This window comes from Molossus molossus, unplaced genomic scaffold (assembly GCF_014108415.1).
Source record: "Molossus molossus isolate mMolMol1 unplaced genomic scaffold, mMolMol1.p scaffold_m16_p_13, whole genome shotgun sequence".
Classification (NCBI taxonomy): Eukaryota; Metazoa; Chordata; class Mammalia; order Chiroptera; family Molossidae; genus Molossus; species Molossus molossus.
The window spans coordinates 55,883,121-55,904,311 of NW_023425348.1; the positions used below are offsets into that span (position 1 = coordinate 55,883,121).

The 21,191-nt window shown below is 43.6% G+C and overlaps 1 protein-coding gene across 4 annotated transcripts in view; it reads left to right on the forward strand.

Annotated features, from left to right (window-relative positions):
- The window catches only part of TEAD1 (TEA domain transcription factor 1), a 251,112-nt gene that overhangs the window by 180,465 nt on the left and 49,456 nt on the right, over nt 1-21,191 (forward strand). For 3 of the 4 annotated variants that reach the window (XM_036258524.1, XM_036258525.1, XM_036258527.1), the window contains 7 exons: nt 1,853-1,917; nt 4,290-4,352; nt 4,442-4,504; nt 17,804-17,815; nt 18,607-18,741; nt 19,865-19,911; nt 20,768-20,829. In XM_036258524.1, the coding sequence (XP_036114417.1) occupies nt 1,853-1,917; nt 4,290-4,352; nt 4,442-4,504; nt 17,804-17,815; nt 18,607-18,741; nt 19,865-19,911; nt 20,768-20,829 (447 nt within the window). The remainder of the gene's footprint in view (nt 1-1,852; nt 1,918-4,289; nt 4,353-4,441; nt 4,505-17,803; nt 17,816-18,606; nt 18,742-19,864; nt 19,912-20,767; nt 20,830-21,191) is intronic. The other variant, XM_036258526.1, reaches the window with a different exon arrangement.

Sequence of the window (21,191 nt, forward strand, 5' to 3'; positions counted from 1 at the left end):
AAAGGGTAAGTTCAGTTATAGAATCAGGATCTGAGAGGATCCAGGCTGGAATGACAGGCTTAATCTCTCACAGGATGAAATGCGATAGAAATAAATGTCAAGTTTTGTATTTGTATCTGAAAATTCTAACTATGCATAAAAAGACTGGGCACAGGGTGGTCACCCATATGAAAAGAACCTGGGAGTTCAAATTGACATATGTTGACACTTTATTGTGGTTCCCCCAAAATCAAATGCAGTGCCACATCAACAGAGGTGGAGTATTTTGGATGAGCGAGGTGGAAGACCCACTCTGCTGTGGCTCTGTCATAGCGTCACTACAGTTTTGGGCTTCAGGCTATGAAAGGAAAAGGCACAAAAGGGTCATACATAGGATGTGTGGGGGAGTGATCCAGAGCTTGTCCCAGATAACAACGGAACAGGAGAGGTTTGGCCTGGACACAACCCCAAGAAGACCTGCAAGCCATCATTAATATCCGAAAGTTAGTCACGTCATGTACCTAAGTGATTAGCCTTGTTTCTTATTAAGAGGAACAAGAGAATGTAAGGATGAAAGTTGCAAGCCACAGATAAAGAGGGTCCTTTTATTCTGAAATGTTTTAAGGTAAAATGGACTGCTTCCTGAATCCTAGAATTGCTGGCTTAGGCTAATAAGGATTTTGACTTTTAAGGGTGGGAATGGATGACCCAGAGATACTTTCCAGCCCCAAGCCTCCATGATTCCTTTGTCTTCTAGTGGTGACCATGTATTGCACAGCCCTAACACAGGCAGGTGGTGGACAGAGACATGATTACAGGAATGTTCTAGGCAATGATGGGATGGTGTTTAGAATTCTCAGACAAGATTTCCATAAAGACAGTCTCGCATTGGTCTATATTCGTGCTACCAGTTTTTTACTCTGCCACAGGAGGTCTGGCAGACGTTGTCACTCTTTTTCAGCAGAGGCTTTGTTATTTCCTCACTTATTCTTTCTGTGTGCCCACCAGTGTGTTGTGTGCCTGGGTGGGGAACGTTGGGGAATAAGACAGAGTGCTTGTTCTCTTCAGGTAGAATGTCTGGGAAGAGAGCAAGCACAAATCATGCTACTAGCTATACAGTTAAAATTATACACAGTTTGGACCCATGTCTTATAAGAGTGGGGTTTTATTTCATGTAGTATTACATTTCCCCACTTAGCTTTGGGGCTATACTTTCCCATTATATTATAGTCTTTGAAGTCAGGTTATCTGTTTGAAACTTCTCAGTCTCCTGGCAGGGTACAGATGGAAGGTATCTGTTTATGTTTTTAGACATTTTCTTTCCCCCAAAGGTTATAAAGCTTTGAAGAGTTTGAGACCTTCTTTTTCACAGACTCAATCTTGTTTGTAGTTACTAGTGCAGTGACTACTTTTAGGGGGTGTCCGCTTTCATACTGTTAACTTATTGTAGGGTTTCTATGGCCACAGCAGTTCCTTCTCTTGTGGCTATAATTACTCTAAACTACGAGTAGAAACCTGGGTGAGGAGAAAGGATATGAAAAATAAAACTTGAACAGAACTGGGTTTGCGGACTCCCACCCTAATGCTTGTATTTATTGCTGATACAAGTGACCACCCATTTAGATGCAAGTATGCAAAGAAACAAAAAAGCACATTTTAAAAAAGCAAATTTCTATCCTCCATTACTGATTGTAGTTCATAACTAATGTCCTTCATCTTATTTTCCACTACTAAGTATTTTCGCAAACAACTATACTGTTTTATTTTTCTAGCATTAATACATTTACAGCTGCAACTGATTCTGAATTCTATTCTTAGCTTTCAGAGGCTTTTTGTTGTAATCCACCTTATTGTAAATTCTTTTTTCTTGCAGGTAGGAATGAATTGATAGCCAGATACATCAAACTCAGGACAGGGAAGACGAGGACCAGAAAACAGGTAAAATAACCTACCTGGAAATTGTGCATGTCAGCGAATGGCCCACAGAGGCATTTTGGCTGCAGTGGCTGTCTGTGCTTTGGCTCCTAGGAGCCCCCAATTTGAGTTCCCTGTAAGGACGTCAGTGATGTTTAAATTGGTGTTTTAAATTGGCTCAGTTTTCACTGTTCATCATTTCAGTGACCCTTGACTATGTGGTCTCCAGAATTCTTTTTATACATATGGGAAAGTTTTACTAAGGACAGTGTATAAACTGCTCCTGTGCTGTATTTTAAAAGTTATATTTCTTTCCCAAACTATGCATCTGCAAACACTACAAATGCTGCAGGTGCAAATATACTTGTAAGTCATAAAATTTTGAGATTTTGTACATTGTAAAGTCCTGGAACAATTATATATTAGTCATTATTTCAGTGAAAAAGTAACACTAGCAGCCGTGAGTATTGGCCTGAATATGATACGGAATGATGTGCGTCCAGGGAACTGTTGCTCCTTAAGCTATGGCTTTTTGTCAGTAGCTGCTGTGACTGAAATGAAGTTACAACTTAAATATCTTTGTGCAGAGCAGTGTCAGGAATTTCCTCTGCCCTTTGTCAGGGCTCTGGCTCTCTTTTCTGATGTAAAGCAGCCCAAATCTCTGACCCAGTTCAGAACTGGAATGGATGAGAAATTCCTGTTTAACTAAAAACAAAAAGAAAGAAATGGGGGCGCGGGGGTGGGGGGGATCAAACATCTCATGGGTGAGTTGTTAAAAGAAAAAAAAATTATTTTTTAATGTTGACCTATGCTGATGGATCTGTGGATTTTAAAAACTATAATCAAACTCAAAGTCAAGCTCAACTGTGGTCTCATTAAGCCTGAGCAGCAGATTCCAGTCCTCTGCTCAGTGATGAGTTGTTTTCATGAGTGTTTATGACGGGGGAGAGCTTTTCCCCAGGAATGCTGCATGTGCCCCAGCCTGGAGCCTGGCTGCTGAGTCAGCACAGAGGAAGTGGCCTCCTGCCAGTGCTCAGACTCAGGACATTGTCTGTTCAGTGGATGTTCCCCGGACAGTGGACAGTGGTCCTTATTAAGTCCGAGGATCACATAAGAACAAAATTCTGGTGGAAACAAGTAAAAGCAGGAGCCGGATGGAGGGGTGATGAGGACGGGGGAGTTCCTGCTTCTCCGTACTTAAAAAAAGGAAAAAGTGCAAATTGGAAAAAAAAAAAAAAAAAATTGTAATTTAAATTCAAAGACAAAGTTAAAGATAAAATTATCTTTTATTATCATAAATCCTGTTTTTTTTTAAGAGTTGCTAGAGTGTTTGAAATAAAGTAATTGTCTCATAGTCTGAGTCGCTGAACTATTACGTGGGAGGTTCTAAATTTCTGAAACAGACAAGATCTAATTCCCAGCATACTGAATGTGCTGGATCTGGGCTGTCTGCTGGCCTGTGAGCTCTGCTCATATGCCCGACCCCTTCACGGGGGACTTTTCTAAATTTAAACAAGTCCGGTGGAAAGAGATGCAAATTTGTTTACCCAGTGGAATCATTGTGTCTCAGAAGCCAGGCTTGGCTTGGTTTCCACACCCAGACATCCTGGGGATGTTTTTAGGCAGCAGTTGGTGATACCTCTCCAATGTGAATTTGTTGTTCAGCAAATCCGTGCGGTTTTCAACCCAGATTTTTAACAGGATGGCTGGCTGGCTGTATTCACACTTTGCGCTTTGTAATAATATGCAAATCCACTTGGCGCCCAGTCAATACCCAAAAGGGTGGAAGGATTAAAGATATTTATAAGGGGGAAAAAATGCTCTGCTAACTGGGTCTTTCCATTTCACTTTGAGATCTAATTTACATGTCAGTATTATTTTAACATTTGCTACAGAATCCAGAGCTCTTAATGAGATCAGAATACAACCGACAGCTTCAGCTTTTTGATTCTGCAGAATGTGCTAATTTATGGATCGTCTCTTCTAAATTGAGAAAAGGGGATTTTCCCTCCTGATACCGAGAAGCTATAAATATTTTCATTTACCTCTACCCCCACCTTTTTAATTTTATAATGAAAACAACCCCACTCTCCCCCTCTCATCCCGTGCCCATGATTACTCTCCAGTGAGAAAAAAACAGATTAGCCTAAACTTTCCTCCTGAATCAAGTCACTGCAGTGATGACCCAGGCTGAAAAGCTGAGAGCAGTGCTGGGGGCTTGGTATCTGGCTGGGACTGTGTATTCCTAACTGCAGAGCTTTGTTGCGATGCAAATAACCTCCCCCCTACCCCACCCCACCCCAAACCCTTCTAAGGAGTAGCAATTTTATATTTGATTTCCTTTTTTGTTTTGTTTTGTTTTGTTTTGTTTCCCCTCATAAACCCGAACAATGTAGGTGTCTAGTCATATACAGGTCTTAGCAAGAAAGAAAGTTCGAGAAATTCAAGCCGCCATTAAGGTACGTCTGGCTTGCCCAGTTGTAGGGGGCTTTTCATCTCCATGGTTACAGGCTTTTCCTTTGTTTTCCTCCCTTCCCCTACCCTGCAGGTGTCTAGTCACATTCAGGTTCTTGCCAGAAGGAAATCTCGTGATTTTCATTCCAAGCTAAAGGTATGCGCTTTCCTGCTTTTTGGCTTGTGGTTGCTATGCATCTCACTTCCTGTTTTCCATGGTGACTGGTGAATGCCTGGTGCTGGGATTCTCGTAACCTAGTTTCCTCGCATGTGAGAGCTGTTTACATTTCTTTGTGTCTAATCTCTCTGTTTCTGTACTAGCCTCACATTAAGCCCAGTGTGTGTGTGCGCGCGCGCGCGTGTGTCCCTAATAACAATGCAAATGCAGCAGAGAGCTGGTCTTGATAACTTTTCAGCACAGAAACATGATTTTTTTTTAACCTTCAAATAGCCACCAAGCAGCTTTGGGCTAGGAGAAGGGAAAAAAAACCCAGAGACACAAAGTTAGTGTAGAAATGATAAACAAGAATAATTTCCACCGTGGTAATCATTAAAATTACTTTTAATATTTGGAAATTAATTTGTGCTTTTGATGTATTTTCAAGAATATTTACAAAAAATACATCCTTTTCATGTAAATTTTCATGTGTTCTTCCAACACAGAGTGCATTTTCTGCCAGATTTTTTTTCCACAGTGAAGCCTAAAATGACCTTAAAGATGGGAAAGCTCCTGATCAAATCCATATTTACAATTCCATTTATTATTGAGTTTACTTTAAAATATTTTTACGCTTGCCTCAGTTTCCATCTCTTAAATATATTTTATAACAGAATTGGAGGCATGGACAATATTTTAAATACAGGTTCTCCCAAAATTTTTAGTAAATCTTACATGACATTTTTTCCCCATAATGCCCTGTTTTAGAAATGCAGAGATTATAGTTTACATGGAGATTTTATAATAAAAACGAATTTGTAGCTTGTATTGTTGCCTTTCCCATGTGCCATTTTTTGTTCTGTTCTGTTTTTTCCACGCATTAAGTAAATTCGTGTTTTTGTTGTAAACCTAAAGAATAAAGTGTGATTTCACAACACTGAGTGGTGAACACTGGAATTTTTCCCAAAGTCCTCCAAATTTTTTTATGCAAACAAGTCTGGCTGTGGAGTAGCGCTAGTTACCAGGAAGGAGCATTTGGTGTGCCCTCTGCAGTGGGCAGCATGCTGGCTCGCTGGCACATGTGGCTGATGGTGGCTGGCTTTTAGCTGCACTGGCTGAGCAGTCGGAAGACTAAGATAACTTCTTAGATCCTGCTTTTTAACCAAAGGTGCATTCCTCTCTATGTGGATGTAACTACTACAATATTTGCTCAAGTTCTGACTGTTTCTAGTTTCTCTGAGCTAACGAATTAATGGTCTACAAAGAAGTTTACAGACATCAATTTTGTGTTTCCATCTGCAATGTTATAAATTGCTCTATTTCTATGCTGTCTATGTGGTTCCTATAGATTCTCCAGGGCACAGAGCCCTAGAACTGAATATCCTATAAGTGACGAATGAAGGCTATCCTGTTCAGAAGGGATCCCCATAGGGTGCAGAAAACACTCTTTTTCATACCCGGTGATTTTAAGACTCTTTCTCCGTGGAAACAATTTTGCCATTACTTTAGGCATATCATATAAACAAACACACAGTTGTATTTGTGTTGTTCTTAAAAGATAAAAAACCCTGGCCCACTCTCCTTTGGGGCAGATCCAGGGAGATACTGCCCTCTCTGAATTTCAGCTCAAAGAACCACCTCCATCTTCTTGTAGTTTCTTTCCTTCCCCCCTACCACATTATTCTTGGGAAAATGGAGGCTTTTGTTCTTCCCTTCAGCTAATACCAATTGCGTGTTCCAGGCATGGCGCACATCACGGTGGGCAGCTAACGGCCAGCCCCTGATTCACAAAGCTGGCCATGCAAATGGGAATGTGAAATGAGGGCACTGTTGGATAAGTGTTAGCAGAAAGAGCCAAAATAAAACGTGGAGGGAATCCCAGGGACGAGCTGCATGGAGAACATGCTGCTGTTTGGGAACTGGAAGACAGGAGTCAGTGTGGTACAAAGCCTCTCGCGTGTTCTCTCATTTACACACGCTACAAAGTTCCAGTGTCCAGATTTTGAGGAATAAGGAAACCAGGGTTCCTGGAGTTTAATTGACTTGCTCAAAGCCACCAAGCCTAGTAAGTGTCAACGTCAGGATTTGAACTCAGATGTTTCTGAAACCTAAACCACCTAGATAGGGTGTTTCTACTGGAGATTGGAGAATGTTTTCAAATAGGAGGCTTCACATCAGCACACACTGTAGTTAACCTATCATCTCTCTCGTGCCTTGGAGCTAGGCAGGCAGCCCTTGCTACCGGCCTTTCCTCAGCATCCAATTTTAGAAGATGAATTTTTAACTTTGAGCTTTTGCTCAAAATGTGGACTTAGTTTGTGATTGACACTGTGGTGATTTTCAGTAACGGGGTGATGTGATCCTAGCTGCAGGACAGCTATGTCATCCCTCTGAGGGCATTATGACAGTAGAGGAGAATAAGACTGTCACCTGCCTGCAGAGATGTCGAAGCCTTGTCCTCCCATGGGCATTTTATGTTAAAGATGCCCTATTAACCTTCCTAATTCCAGGAAATGGGCTTAGATCTGTTGGCCTTGTAGGAGAGGCAGATGCCACCACTCCATCTGTACCTGCTTGTGCAGCTCTGGAGTCACACATTCATGGGAGGCAGGGAGAGCATCCTCGCTGAGATCATTGTGGGGTCAGGCTGGTAGCCACATCTCCTTGGTCTCCCACACTAACTACTAAGATGAACTTGTTACAAAAAGTTGAAGTCATCCCAACGGACAGCAAGGATAACTTCTGGGCGGGTGGTGGGGGTGGCAGGAAGAATCCAAAGTTACAGGAGATGCTGTGCTTTGCCTGTGAGGATGTAGCAAGGCTTCCTGGAGACTGTGGCTGGTGACTGACCATCTCAGGACCTGTCCTTGCAGTTCCTGCCTCAGTCAGGCTGCTCACTATTTCTCCACATGCTCAGAAATCTAAGAATTTCTGTCCTCTGGGGTGGACAAAGGCATTCGGCCCTCCTGTGAAGACAGAAGCCAAACTCCATTTCCCTGTCCTCCTTTGGAGTTTGAATAAGTGGTTTGCTCACACCTGGGGCCACTGCCAGGTGTGGCTTCCATGTGAGCTTTCTTGTCCATATGCCTCTCTTCACTTCCCGGGGAAGGGTGTGGTAGAATTTTTTAGTCTAGTGGTTTTCCAGACCATTTTAAGCAGTAAAACTCATGTTTCAGATTGAAATCTTACTTGAAACCTTCAACGTATAAAAAAAATAAAGGCTGTTTTAATTGAAGCTCACTCTCTCTCATCCTTAGCCATGGCCTCTTTGGCTGTTGTGTTGAATAAGGTTTGAAAAACCACACTGCTTTAGGCAGAAGGAAAGGAGAGGGCTGTCTGTCTCTCAGCTGTCCCTCCCATCCTTTACAGGAAGACTCACGTGTCCCATTTAATGCCCATATTGTCAAAGTTTTGTAGTCTGTTCTGCCGTATTCCTCCGAAGAAAACAGACTCAAGAAGAGAGTGGTCATTCTCCTGTCACAGTTACAGATGAGTCATCCTCTCTACAAAAGTCGGTTGAGTAAGTTCCAAAGGTCAGCGTTACACCTGTGCTAACTGCAGTGCTTCTCAAGTGCTGGTCTGAGCCAGATCACCTCCTTTTTGTGTGGACCTTAATTCCATTTTAATTTTCATCACAAAATTTGTTAAGTGAAAGTTTAAGATTCTTTATAGATTTGACCTCCAAAAGCACAGAAATGATGACTTAATTCAGTCCAGTAACCTTCTCATTGAGAATACAGTGTGTTCTGGACTCTTTAGTAGAAGTCGGGCACAGAGAGTTATGCGCAGAGTCTCTGTTCTTGAGGAACACAAAACATTTTTGTTATTTTTGGCTACATTTGGGGAGAATACAAGATTTCCAGTAGATTATCCTCAGCTGGGGGTGGGTGGGGGCTCTGCAGGAGAATTTAACAGAGTAAAGCAAAGACTTCTTAGTGTGAGAGGGTGATTGATTCTGATAGTGGGGGAATTAAAGAAAGCCTCATGGAGGAGGTACCATGAGAACTGAGCAAAGAGGAAGACAGAATATGAGGGTGTTTGGGGAACCATGAAGAACACCATCGAGTTGGAAGCATGGATGGGAAATGCCACTGGAGGAGCCCAACAGGAAGGAATGTCCTGGATTACCTCATGGAGTGAGGTTCACCGGTGGGCCATGGGGAGCGTGTGGGGTGGGGGGAGTCATTGAAATTTACTGATTTAGGGGTTGCAGTAAAGTCTGTGTGAGAGAGGTGTGTACACCAGGGCCCACCACACACCCTGGGACCTGGCTAAGGGCACTCATCAGTCTTTCTCGTCACCCTTGGCTGGCTCCCCAAAGTCCACTCTGACTGCTGTGTACACTTTCTTCCTCACTGTTTTTTGAGTAAATTATGTTTAGAAGTTCTGTCCTTTTAAGCCTGAAAGTGTACACCGAAACTTTTCAATAGCAGCATTGAGAACTTAAGTTATTAAAAGTTGGATTTTCTTAAAATAATGGCAAGTAACTGAAGGTATGCATCAAAATTAACCATAAGTTTTTGTTGTTCTTAAATTTAAAATATAACAAAAAGTTTAAAAGTGCAGAGAAGGCCGTATTAAACATTCATGTTTGTACCATCAGAAATGATTGTTTTATCTTGACATATTTTTTAAGGGTTTTTTTTTTTTTTACATGAAAGAAATCAAAAGGCAAAAATTATTCTTATGTTTTCTAATTCCCTCTACCCATCCTCATTTCCCAACTGATCTCAGTCTCCCTCCTCCCTCATTCTTCCACCAGTAGTGTCTTTTTCTCGCAGTTTATCTCCCTGAGAAAAATAAATGACAACTATGTCTTTGTGTTTGCCCATCCTAAAACTAATCTAGATTGTTACCCACTGTCTACTGTGAATTTGTGCCGAAGCCATTGGCACCAACATGAGACTTTTTCTCTACAATTTATAGCAGCCTAAACCAAGATAGACTTAGCCAATAATTTGGGATGGCCTTGGACACCGACACAACCATAAGGGAAAGCCGCAAGGGGCATGACAGTCTAGGCAGTGGTTCTCAACCTTCTTAATGCAGTGACCCTTTAATATAGTTCCTCATGTTGTGGTGACCCCCAACCATAACATTATTTTTGTTGCTACTTCATAACTGTAATTTTGCTACTGTTATGTCTTAGGCGACTCCTGTGGAAGGGTTGTTCGACCCTCAAAGGGGTTGCTACCCACAGGTTGAGAACCGCTGGTCTAGGGAATCGTGATGTGGCCAAGGAGTAATGTGAGGAGACAAAGAAACAGGAGCAGAGCCTGGGCAGTAGGGAAAAGGGGTGAAGGGGTCTGCAGAGATTCAAGAGCCTGCTAATATGGATAAGGAAATGTAAGGCATTTATTACCAGAGTGCCTGCATTTTGGATGTTAATTTTTAAATTTTTTAAGGGATAAGTCAGGGTGCTAACTGCTGCTTGAGAAGAGAGCTTATCTCTGAGGAGCTATTTCTCACTGATGTGAGTGTTATATGTGTGACTCCTGCCCAGACAAAATCCTTTTGACCCACCACTCTTCTGGTACTCAGTGGGTTCTAGGTGACCCACAGCTTTGTAGCTAGGCCGGGTTCTAGTTATAACGCAGACGATGGATCCACGCAGTCACACTGTACAAGTGGCTTCTAGGCCTATGGAGCATGCTTTTAGGAATTCCAAGGGTGCTGACTTTGAGATCTCTCTTGGACCTTTGGTCATCAGCTGCATCTACAGCAGCTTCACCCACACCAGTTTCATTTATTGTCTGGTATCTCTGCCTTTCCCCTAGTCTAACTCCTTACTTCAGTTGAGCAGTGAGAGGCAGCAGCCCATCTGCGAAGATTTTGGTATGGTCTGAGGACTGGCCTGAAAGTTTAGAAATTATTCTAATTATTTCACTCACTATTAATTTAGCAAAAGGTCATTAACTATTTTTTTTTAAAGCTCCAGGGACTTATTATTCCAGCATGTAGAAAGAACACAAAAGTATTCTCCATGCGTTAAGCAGTTTCTCTTTTCTACTCATAGTTCCTACTTAGTTTCCTGCTCTGAGTCTCGGTATGTTCATTTGTCCTGAGAGATCATCCAGGCCCTGCCCAGAGACCTCCTTTCCCCAATAGCAGCAGAAAGGCAGTTCTTTATTTGCTGGCTTCAGAGGTGTGTGAGAGTCACAGCCAAGTTCTGCAGACCATCACACATTGTAGACCATTTCATCTCTGTGAAGGCAGACCAGGCCATTTCTGGTCTGGAGTGTGTTTTGGTGAGTGCGTGACTCAGGACAGTAGTAAGAAGACGGAAAGTCTTCGCTCTGCCCTCACTGCAGCAGGAATACATCGTAGGCAACAGATATATTCACATGGAGCTCCAGGTGTATATTAAAAACAAAAACCTGTACTTGCTGACGTTGCATTATCCCAGTAGAGCAGAAAAAGGCCTGAGTTTCTCCGATTGTGTCCAGTTGTTGGTGACTAATTTATGGGCTACGTGTGCTCCCCAAGGCCATTTTCTTCATCTCACTCTGGTGGCCTTTGTGATTTGATTTCTGAGCAGGCTATTCTTTGCAGTCTGCCACTCCTTCCAATAAGCAGAGAGCTTCAAGTTCAAATTATTGATTTAATTTTCTTGAGGAGCTCAAGAACTTTGCTGAGGCATTGCTGCAGTCCACACTGCTGAATCCTGGTGTGTCACCTCTGATCCATCCAGGAATGGGCCAGTCCACAGGGAAGACACACTTCACTTCATCCACTGGTGCTCTCCATGGCCCTCTGAGCCACTCTGCTCCATCAGGCCTCAGCAGTGCATGAAGCAAAGAAAGCCTGGAACAGCCGTGTCCTGTGTCTCAGCGCCAGCACCAAGACACTTGGCCTTGTTGCAGGATTTGGGAAATGATACATTGCCTTTCCTGACCTCTCCCAATCTTCGGGAGTTCTTTTGCATTCATGACATGTACCCTGTTTCCTCAACGATATTTTCATTAACTTGTTTTTAATTTAACCTAGTTAAAACTAAGATTAGAGACGGTTAATTTCTCATGCTTGAGTGTGATGGAATTAGAACCTCTCAGCAGCAGTGTGGTGATGCAGAACTTACAGTGTAAAAGGACTGAACACATCTATGTTTCCATGTAAAGCAATCCAGGTCAAAAAAAATTTTTAAGGGTGACAGAAACAACCTCATTCTGCATTTCTATTCCTTCTGAGAGAAATCCCATTGTTAGTTGGCTGCCAGTGTAGACAGTACCCTAGGACAACAGTGAGCCCCAAGATTATGTAATCAGGGCCAGGGATCCTAAGCATTTTAGATCTTGAGCAGGATCAAACCTGGATGATTGGTCACGTGGGCCCCATAAATGACAAGTTCACTGAATGGAAAGGCTTCTAGCACTGTGTTGAGTGCATGATGCAATTCTCAAAGCAGTCTTGAAGGTGCGTGCTGTTACCCTCACCTTATTAATGGGGAAGCAGAGTCTCTGAATGCCTTAATGACTTGCCTAGGGTCACAAGTCTGAATTTGATTCCAGGGCTATTTGGCACCAAAGCCCAAGCTCTTTGCAGGACGTCATGGTGCCTCCCCAAAGAGTGCTTGTCAAGCATGAGGGTTCCTTTCCTTGGCTTGAGATGCATTTGCATTCTCTCCCCTCAACTGAGCCCTTTTTCATTGTGTCTGGCTGCTTGGGCTAAACAGAGAAGGTGAGTGATGGGAGTTGGTACTCAGTCTGGACCTAAACTTGAGCCTGCTGCCTGCTTGGGTTACTATGGCTTTTCAGGGAAGATTTACCCCCTGCCTCTCACTGTCACCTCTGAAGGGAAAGGGGGCTAAGATCAGAAGGGTGCCTTCCCCACTAACACCCGGACCTGCCATTAGCTGATTGAAATCCCAGGCCTCCTGGTGGAGAATCATCAGGCACACCTACAAATCACTTGGATCCTCACCTACAATCCTTAATGATGCTAAGCCCCACATCAGAATGAAAGGAAACACTGTTGACAATTATAAAATACTAAATATAGCTCAGTACATTTAAAAATGAACAATAGTAAAAGCCTTGAAACATTTTTCTTTGATGTGAATGGAGTCTTTGGCATTTGGAAATACAATAAAATGAATTAATTGCTCCTCATCACATGGCAAGTCAGGGGAGGTAAGAATATGCCTTCTCTCCTCGGCATTAGCTGTTGCCTGACCGAAATAGCCTCCTTTTGTAGTAACTCCTGCTTTCTCTGATAATAAGCAAATTGGAGATCATGGCTAGAAGAATTCAAGTGCCCTTCATCCTTTCTCCAAAACCCTCATAGAGTTTTGTAATGTTTATCTGCTCAGGGACTACTGCTACTAATTGCAGAGGTCATGTGAATCCACATAGTGCAAGATTAGAAACAGTATCTGCAAAATTACTTCTTAGGAAAGTATTCTGTGTTTTATCTTTTTCTGCAAAAGTGATTTTGTAAGCAAATTGCTATCTTTTCTCTCTTGCACTATATTTTTACATTGCTGGAAAAAGTATATTTGGAGAAAAACATTTAATTGAAGTCTTTAAATTCTGAAATGATGGCCCCTGAATAAACTCTTTGGAATATATTGGTGTAGTAGGCTGTTCATTAAAATTCCATATATGAGCCCTGGCCAGTGTGGTCCAGTGGTTAGAGCGTCAGCACACACCAGGGTTGTGGATTCGATTACCGGTCAAGTGTACATACCTGGGTTGCAGGCTCAATCTTTAGCCCCTGTATGGGCATGTTCAGAAGGCAAACAATTGATGTGTCTCTCTCACATCAATGTTTCTCCCTTCTCTCCCTCTCCTGACCCCTTTTCTCCCTCCTTTGCACTCGAAAAATCAATGGAAAAAATATCCTTGGGTAAGGATTAACAACAATAACAAAATTCTATACATGACAGCTATAATATTGTACATACAAGCATGTGAACTTTGTATATTATCTTTATTATTTGTTAATGGTTAATGCCTACAAATTATGTGATAATTGATTCCCCAGAATAAGCAGAAACTGGAGAAGTAAAGGAGAAAGAAACTGATTAGAAAGAAATGGATAGAAAGAAACTATCCAGAAACCGATTCATAAAACGTCCTTGATTTTGAAGAGCACACCACTCCCGCTATGTGCATTTGTGATATGGCTATCTTCCCATCATGTATATTGCATGTAGACATTTTCCAAGCATTGTGTACATTTCAACCATTAAAAGGAGGCAGACAGTGGAACCCAGAGTTGTAGCAGCAGCCTTGCTCTGCTTCATGAAATATGAAAGGCTTGGGTTTGAGGAGTTTATGCGTTTACGCATGCTGCTGGACCCCATGTGGCTGAGGTAGTGAGGCCATTGGTGTGGTGGTATGCCAGGAATTGGACAGGGAGGAGAGCTGAGTAGGTACTGAGACATGCACCCCAAGTTAGACTGCTTCATCTGCTCTCATTCTCAGGTCAGGTGGGCCATTTCTTCATAGTAGTCCATCAACAGTCTTAGACCCATGTTGCCTGCTTCATAAACATTTTCCACAGTCCGGGTCATGGGCTTGAGATAGGATTCCACTGGAAAGGAAGGATTGCCTTTTCTTATTCCCCAACGTTCAGCTTTCTGTGACTTCATTCTTTGTATGGGCTTAAAATCAGTAATAAAGAGTCAGTGTGAAGTTGTCCAAGTTTCTCCCTAGGACCCATTTGTCTCTTTCCTGCATTACTCATATGTACATACACACTTAGAGTGTTTCCTGTAGTCTAAGATATAGATGATAACCCAATATTGACTTAGAACAGTTTTTCAAGATAAAATAGTGTGCTCATCCTTTGTAAATCTCATCCACATCTCAGAAATGTTGGTTTGAAAACATTTTAGAATAAAATTAATATGGTATACAAAGGTAGCATATATTTTTTTAATTTACTTAAGCTTCACTATTTGGGTAGATTAGCGATATGCCCTCCCCCCTCCCCTGTAGCCTGGGGATTTGAGTGGTGAGGATACAATGCAGTGTGTAAAAGTCCGGGATATTAGACTAGTGTGACACAGGGAAGCAATTCACTCAGTTCTGACACTTATAATTTCTTCAAAGCCAGGCATGTATCTCTAGGCCGAAAATGACAATTTACAGATCCCTCCATTAAAATTCTCAGCTTGGCATCCTTCCTTACTCCCATTTCAGGATAAGTGGGTCTACAGCCAGGCTTTTAGTTCTGATGTTGAGATCTCCCTGGTGGTGCTTATTATCTGCAGGGTTACTTTAGATTTAAAATTTTAAAAATTTTAATTCTTTTAATTATTAAATGTATATCATATATAAAGGACAGATGTTATAAAATTAAATGAGTAGTCAGAGCGTTTCCACTACAAAAGGTAGGAAATCACTGGTATAGACATTTTAGTCCATTTGCAGAAAATTGCCTAGTCTCAAGTAGGTAGGTCAAGTACAGAAAGAACCTCTACTTGAGATACAATTTCCTCTTCACACTTGGCTTTCTCTTTATTAGTATAGGCGGCCAAGTACTGCCCAAATTTTAACATTCTGCAGTCTTTTCACTAGCAGTTTTTTGGCTATATTATTAAGATGTATTTGCTTATGGTAGAACTCACAGTTATAATTTTAGAACCAGAAGGACTTCAGAGAATAAAGTATAAATCTTTATTTTGAAGAAAATTAGAGAGTGTTAAGTGACTTGCCCAAGGTAATGGAACCCATTAACCTCAGGCCCAGGCAGATGTAGAACCAGGTCTCCAGACTCCTCTTCTTGGCATAGAGCAAGGTGTGATGGAAGCATTGGATTTGCTTTCCTGCTTTTAAACTTTTGATTTCATTCAGGTGCCTCCTGGAATGCTGGATAATAAGACAGTCAAACTTTACTTAACAAAAGAAAAAGACCATGTTCTGAAGCTGTGTGACATAAACAGCAAAACTGGTGACATTTCTCCTTTCCTCGTTGACTGATTTCCCTGTTAAATAAGAAATATCAAAGTTGTGTGAACATTTTGAAGAACTTTTTAATCAGCCTAGCACAGGGAAGTGTCTCAAGCAACTCTAATTGAATAACAGTAGGCTTTGGAGATACAGGGAACTTATTTCCACTTGGACCTGGGCTTTCCATTGGTGAGTCACTCCACCCAACGCTCTGTATTTGGGCGAGCAGAATCACCCTTGTCACCAGCATTCCATAAACACAGATCCATCAGGTCTGAAAGAGGCCCCATGATGGACTTTTGGAATAGACCCAAGCCCATGTCTCTTTTGTAGTTGTTCCTGAACTTGTGTCAGCCAGGCAGGGAGGAAGTCTGGGCCACCATTTTCCCAGAAATCCTAGCCTGGGCCCTGGAGAAGTTGTAAGGCTTGTTCCGGTTGGGGAAGGCACGTGTGGTCATACCTACACCATTACTTCAGTTTCAGAAATCACCTTGAGGGTGTTTACAACCTCTCATTAAGGATTATGTGGCTTGGGGGCTGGAGTCCCAAGTGACTGGTCCAAAGAGAAACCAATGAGTTTGTAGTCTTGATGGAAAAGGTACTTTTGACAAAGAAGGGAATAAGCATGACTGGAGCCATGTTTTCTGTTTGTTATACGCGGATTACCCTGAGAAGTTAATGGGGTAGTTAGCAGGTGAGCCCACAGGACCAGCTGAGAGTAGATTGATTGATGCTGAGATCTGTGTGTGTGAGGCTCGGTTTGGCTTTGGGGCATTTGCACACATCCAGTCAGTTTATCATAAAATGCTACAGACTTCAAGGTGTTTCCTTTTTTAGACATCTTAGTATCTGAAATGTTTCAGATCTTTTTTAAAACAGCCCAAGTGTCCATCAGTAGATGAGTGGGTAAAAAAGCTGTGGTGCATTTACATAATGGAATACTGTGCAGCTGTAAGAAAGAAAGATCTCTTACCCTTTGAGATGACGTGGAGGGACCTGGAGAGTATTATGCTAAGCAAAATAAGCCAGTCAGAGGAAGACAAGTACCACATGCTCTCACTTATTTGTGGCATATAATGAACAAAATAAGTTGACAAACAAAATAGATCCAGAGACATGGAAGTAGGGAATAGACTAACAAACCTCAGAAGAAAGGGGGGTGGGGTGGGGGTGGGGCGGGAAGAGATAAACCAAAGAATTTGTATGCATATATGCATAACCAATGGACACAGACCACAGTGTGGTGAAGGTGGGAGGGAGGGTGCCAATGGGGAAAAAATGGAGGGTTATCTGTAATAAAAATAAATGAATCAAAATTTAAAGAAAATTACCAGATAGTTTTAGGTCAGAGTGTTCAGCAGATAAACAAATGTCGCTTCAACTCTAAGAAGAGTTACATCTGACCAGAGGCGACAAAAGCCTCACTCTAGTCACCCGTGTCCTTCCACTGGGCACCAGTAGCCCTGCAAACTTGAGAGCACTCATGGTGTCATTCAGTGTAGCACATGACCATACAGTTACTCATAATAACCACGTGCATCCCTAAAGAGCCTTTCCATGAGGCTTATTATTTTTCTAGTTAAAAGCCAAAGAAATAGATAAAATACTATAGAAATTTATACAAGTGTTAGGCTCTTTTTCAAAGGTTAATATAAACTTTTAAAAAACTTGCATGGTATTGCTGGCAGTAATGGGGCAAAGTGGTGTCTGTACCACTTAGGGAGCACCTAATTGGTCTTTCTTAGAAGCCCCTAGTAATTGTCTTGTAGGCTTTGATTTTTTAATTTATTTTTTTAACTTCTTTTGGCCTTGCCTTTGGCACCTCAGCATGTTTACTCATCACCTTTGGGTAAATCTGTAAACATTGAAGCCACCTGTCTGCTAGTATTCAGTGTCCTACCTTAAGCTCCCTTGACTTTCACTCACTGTCTAAACTCTGAATGGCAGCTGTGGAAGGTGCTCTTTTTATGTTGATGTTACCATTTTGTTCCTGTTTTCATGGATTCTGGGGCCAAGTAGATCTGTAGACTCTCCACTAGTAGCCAGGGACCTTGACATGTGTGCCCAGCATGAAGCCCTGCCCACATCACTGGGGCAGTCCCCACCAGGGCTGTGGCCGTTTCTTCCATCTGTGCTGGGGAAGACACAGAACCAGCTCAGAGGGATGGGGGGTCGCTTTTGATGGTTGCAGTGGTTGGTAATTGCCCTTGTAGCTAGTTACGTGGGTCATACTTTCCCCCTAAAATGTGAAGAAAGCCCACACCCCTACTCGTTTTTTATACCCCCTATAGTACCTTCCCAGTATTGTGTGTTCATGTACATATATAGTGTTTAACTGAAGAAAAAAAAATAACCCTGCCTTTGTACGCAATCCTTGTAACAAATTGTTTATTGTTGTACCCAGGTGACAAGCATGGTAAGTATTTTCACCAAATCGAGTATTCTGTATTTTAGCTGTGCTTGGCAGACTTTTTGGCTAGCTTTGTGTTATCAGTCTTGGCTTTTTTAGAAAAGACCCATTTAGGAAAAGGAGCAACTGCTTACCCAGTAGCATCCCCTGTGTCCTCGGCTGTAGAAGGAACCCATGTAGCCTCTGACTCACGGCAGGGACACCTGAGAGAGCATGCGCCCTGCCAGCATGCTGCTTGGCCCGTCACCACCCAGCCCGCCCCACTGCTTCTAGCCTCCCCCACTGGGCGTCTGCTAGGGCTTCCAGGCCTCTCATGACTCCAGCAGCTCCTGGGACTGTGGCCCCTTGACAATGCGCACAGTCAGGGCCTCCTCACACTCTGGATGGCCCTACCCCAGGTCCACAACCATGCCTCTTCTCCCACCCCTGTCTGTATGTTTAAAAGCAGGGCCATTTTTTCCTTGAGTGTGTCAAGTAATTGGAGAAATCTCCCTTTGGAAGCTGGAAAAATAAATACATTGTCCACTCTTCTCAGAGGCTTCCCATTCTGTTGGAAAATGGATTAACAAAAAAAATTTTTCTAAACCTTGCCACTGGGTGTTCTCAGTAAATGTTCAGAGTTGCAGCAGGTTCAGTGTGTTTTAGCCTTCTGGCTGTGTTTATTTATCCATGCATGTCTGCTTTTCGGCCTCTCTTGTGGCTCTGTATTTTAGTCCATGTGCTCGTGGCTGTGCTGTGTAAGCTGCCTGGTAGCCGTGCGTTGTGTATTAAGTCTGTGTGTCACTGTCGCCTTCAAGGATCAGACGGCCAAGGACAAGGCCCTTCAGCACATGGCTGCCATGTCGTCAGCCCAGATCGTCTCGGCCACTGCCATTCACAACAAGCTGGGGCTCCCTGGGATTCCACGCCCCACCTTCCCAGGGGCACCGGGGGTGAGTCTGCGCAGGCTGCATCTGGAAACGATGCCCTAGGGGCATGGGGTCACTGTGTGTCAGCATGACACCTGGCACTTATGATTGTCAGGTGTAAGAACCACCTTGTGGTGAATTGATGATGGGTGCAAAAAGGAAGGGAGGGAGACAGGGAGTGAGAGAGAGACGTGAATGGAGGGAGCCTTAGTCTCTGAAGACACTGAATCAAGTATCACTTCTCTGGTGACCTTCTGGGCTGTAATGCCTCTTTTGCTCTTTTTTTCTAGCCCTTGGTCTCTGTTCCTGTGTCCTCGGGGTCATGTTATGGCAGCTTGCCCTTGGACTAAGAATTCTATTAACATTTTAATTTTGCACCTACCAAGGGCTGAGAAGCTAAACATTATAGTCCCATTTAATCCTTGTAATAATTTTAAATGCCTTTTGTTGTTACTGTCACTTATAGACAAGAAAATTGAGGTTACTTAGTAACAAAACAAGAGTTTGGGTAAGGTGATCATAAGCACATGGATAGTGATGTGAGGACTCCAACCCAGGACTGTGACTTCCTTTACATAGTACTGACTCCAGCTAGGGGAAGGCGGGGGTGGGGGTGGGGGGTGGGTCAGCAGGTACCAAAAGCATCAGGAAACCTCACAGCAAAGGAGGTGTCTGCACTGCTGTTTGGAGCTCCTGGCTGGTCTCTTGTTCTAAGCTTTGTTCTTTCTGCTGGACCCTCAGTGCTATGAGCCGAAGTGGCAGAATGTTACACGGGGAGTGTTGTAGAATGGAGGGGAGGTGGAGGGTGGGTAGGTGCATGGACAGAGCAGTCAGATAAAATATTCGTGAGTGCTCTGCAATGCACCCACATCTCTGCCAGGTGTCAGGAGAACACTGAAGCTGTGCCTGGTCTCTGCTCTCGGAGATTATCTGGAAGAGGAGCTAGAGGGAGCCCTGGGTTACCAGGCCAAGGACACGGGGTGGTTTTGTGTGCAACAGTGACCACATCTGCATTTAGGGAGGGTCACTGCAGCTGGTGGATGATCTGAACCCACTATCTGTAGCAGGGGTTGCAATGCATACACACCCTGAACTGTGCTTTCAAGTGAACTCATAATCCTGAAGCCTCTTGCATTTTGCCTTCCAGTTCTGGCCGGGAATGATACAAACAGGGCAGCCAGGATCCTCACAAGAGTAAGTCTGAGGAGGGACCGGCACTGACAACGGCTTGGTACAGCCCACCCTGGGTGATGTTTTCCTGGGACCAGACTGCCTCGTGGCTTGGATAGGAAAGGAGATTTAACCTGAGATCACTGAGGTCATCCCCCATTGTTCTCTACTGAGACCAGTAGCAGGGAAGAGACTGCTCAGGTCCTGGCAACATGTGAACACCTCACTCCCGCCTTAAGTTTAGCAGTCAGCTAGCTTGAAACAGGAAGAGGATTCCAGTCCCTTCATGGCTCTGATGGGCAAAGCCCAGGGTCTTTCTAAGAAGTGCCTGCCCAAAAGAGAGGGCAGTGGGGTGATTCTGCAGCCCATTCTGTTCTGGCTTTCCCTGTGGTATGGCAGCTAATGACAATCCCACGGATGCTTTGAGGGTTAGGGTAGCAAGCTCAGTCTACCAGAAGATGAGAACAATTGGGATAAACGCAGAAAGGAAACCCTGCTTATATATTCTCAAAAGAATGTGAGCTGTTTGGCCTAGAGAAGGAGAGCCTGAAGCATGTCCAGGCCTTGCCTAGAATTGGTGACCGTGAAGCTCGGTCTCTGCAGGGATGAGAGATTCAGGGGTAGATGTCCAGCTCATCCCGCCGAAGTGGTGTGAAGCTGGTGCTTGGTCCCCAGAAGCCTGCTGGCCCCTCTCCATTGAAGAGAGCACCCTTTCAGTCTTGATGGAGCCTTGCCCGGGCTATGCCCCCACCTGCAGTCAGGGAACCTCACAGTGGGGAGAACCCCGGGTTGGGTCCCTAGCCCTGGGAGGCTGAGCCAGGACTGAGGAGTAGCCACTGCTACAGCCGCCATTTCTGATTCTCCATCCTTCTGTCCCCAGCGTCAAGCCCTTCGTGCAGCAGGCCTACCCCATCCAGCCAGCGGTAACAGCCCCCATTCCAGGTGAGTCTCTGGGGCTCCCTCCTACTTTGTTCCACAGCTATGTGTCCCCCTGACCTGTAGCGCCATGATGCCCCCTCTTCACCCTCAGCTTGCTTAAGGCAGGGTGCTTAGCCTGGAGCTTAGGAGGGTCACAGGGGTGTCCCTTCCCAGGTCCTTGTTTCCTCTCAATCACCTTGTGAGAGTGCTTCAGATGCATTTTTAGGAAAACAGGAAGCCTGGTCACTTTCACTCAGCAGCCTGGGTCACCCTTGGAAGGGGAAGTTGCTGTGGTTCCTTCCTCATCATTAAAAGGCCAGCTTGGGCAGTCCCAGTTCTGAGGGCAGATAGGGTTTAATTCGCCCTTTCTTAGATGAGTAGGTTTC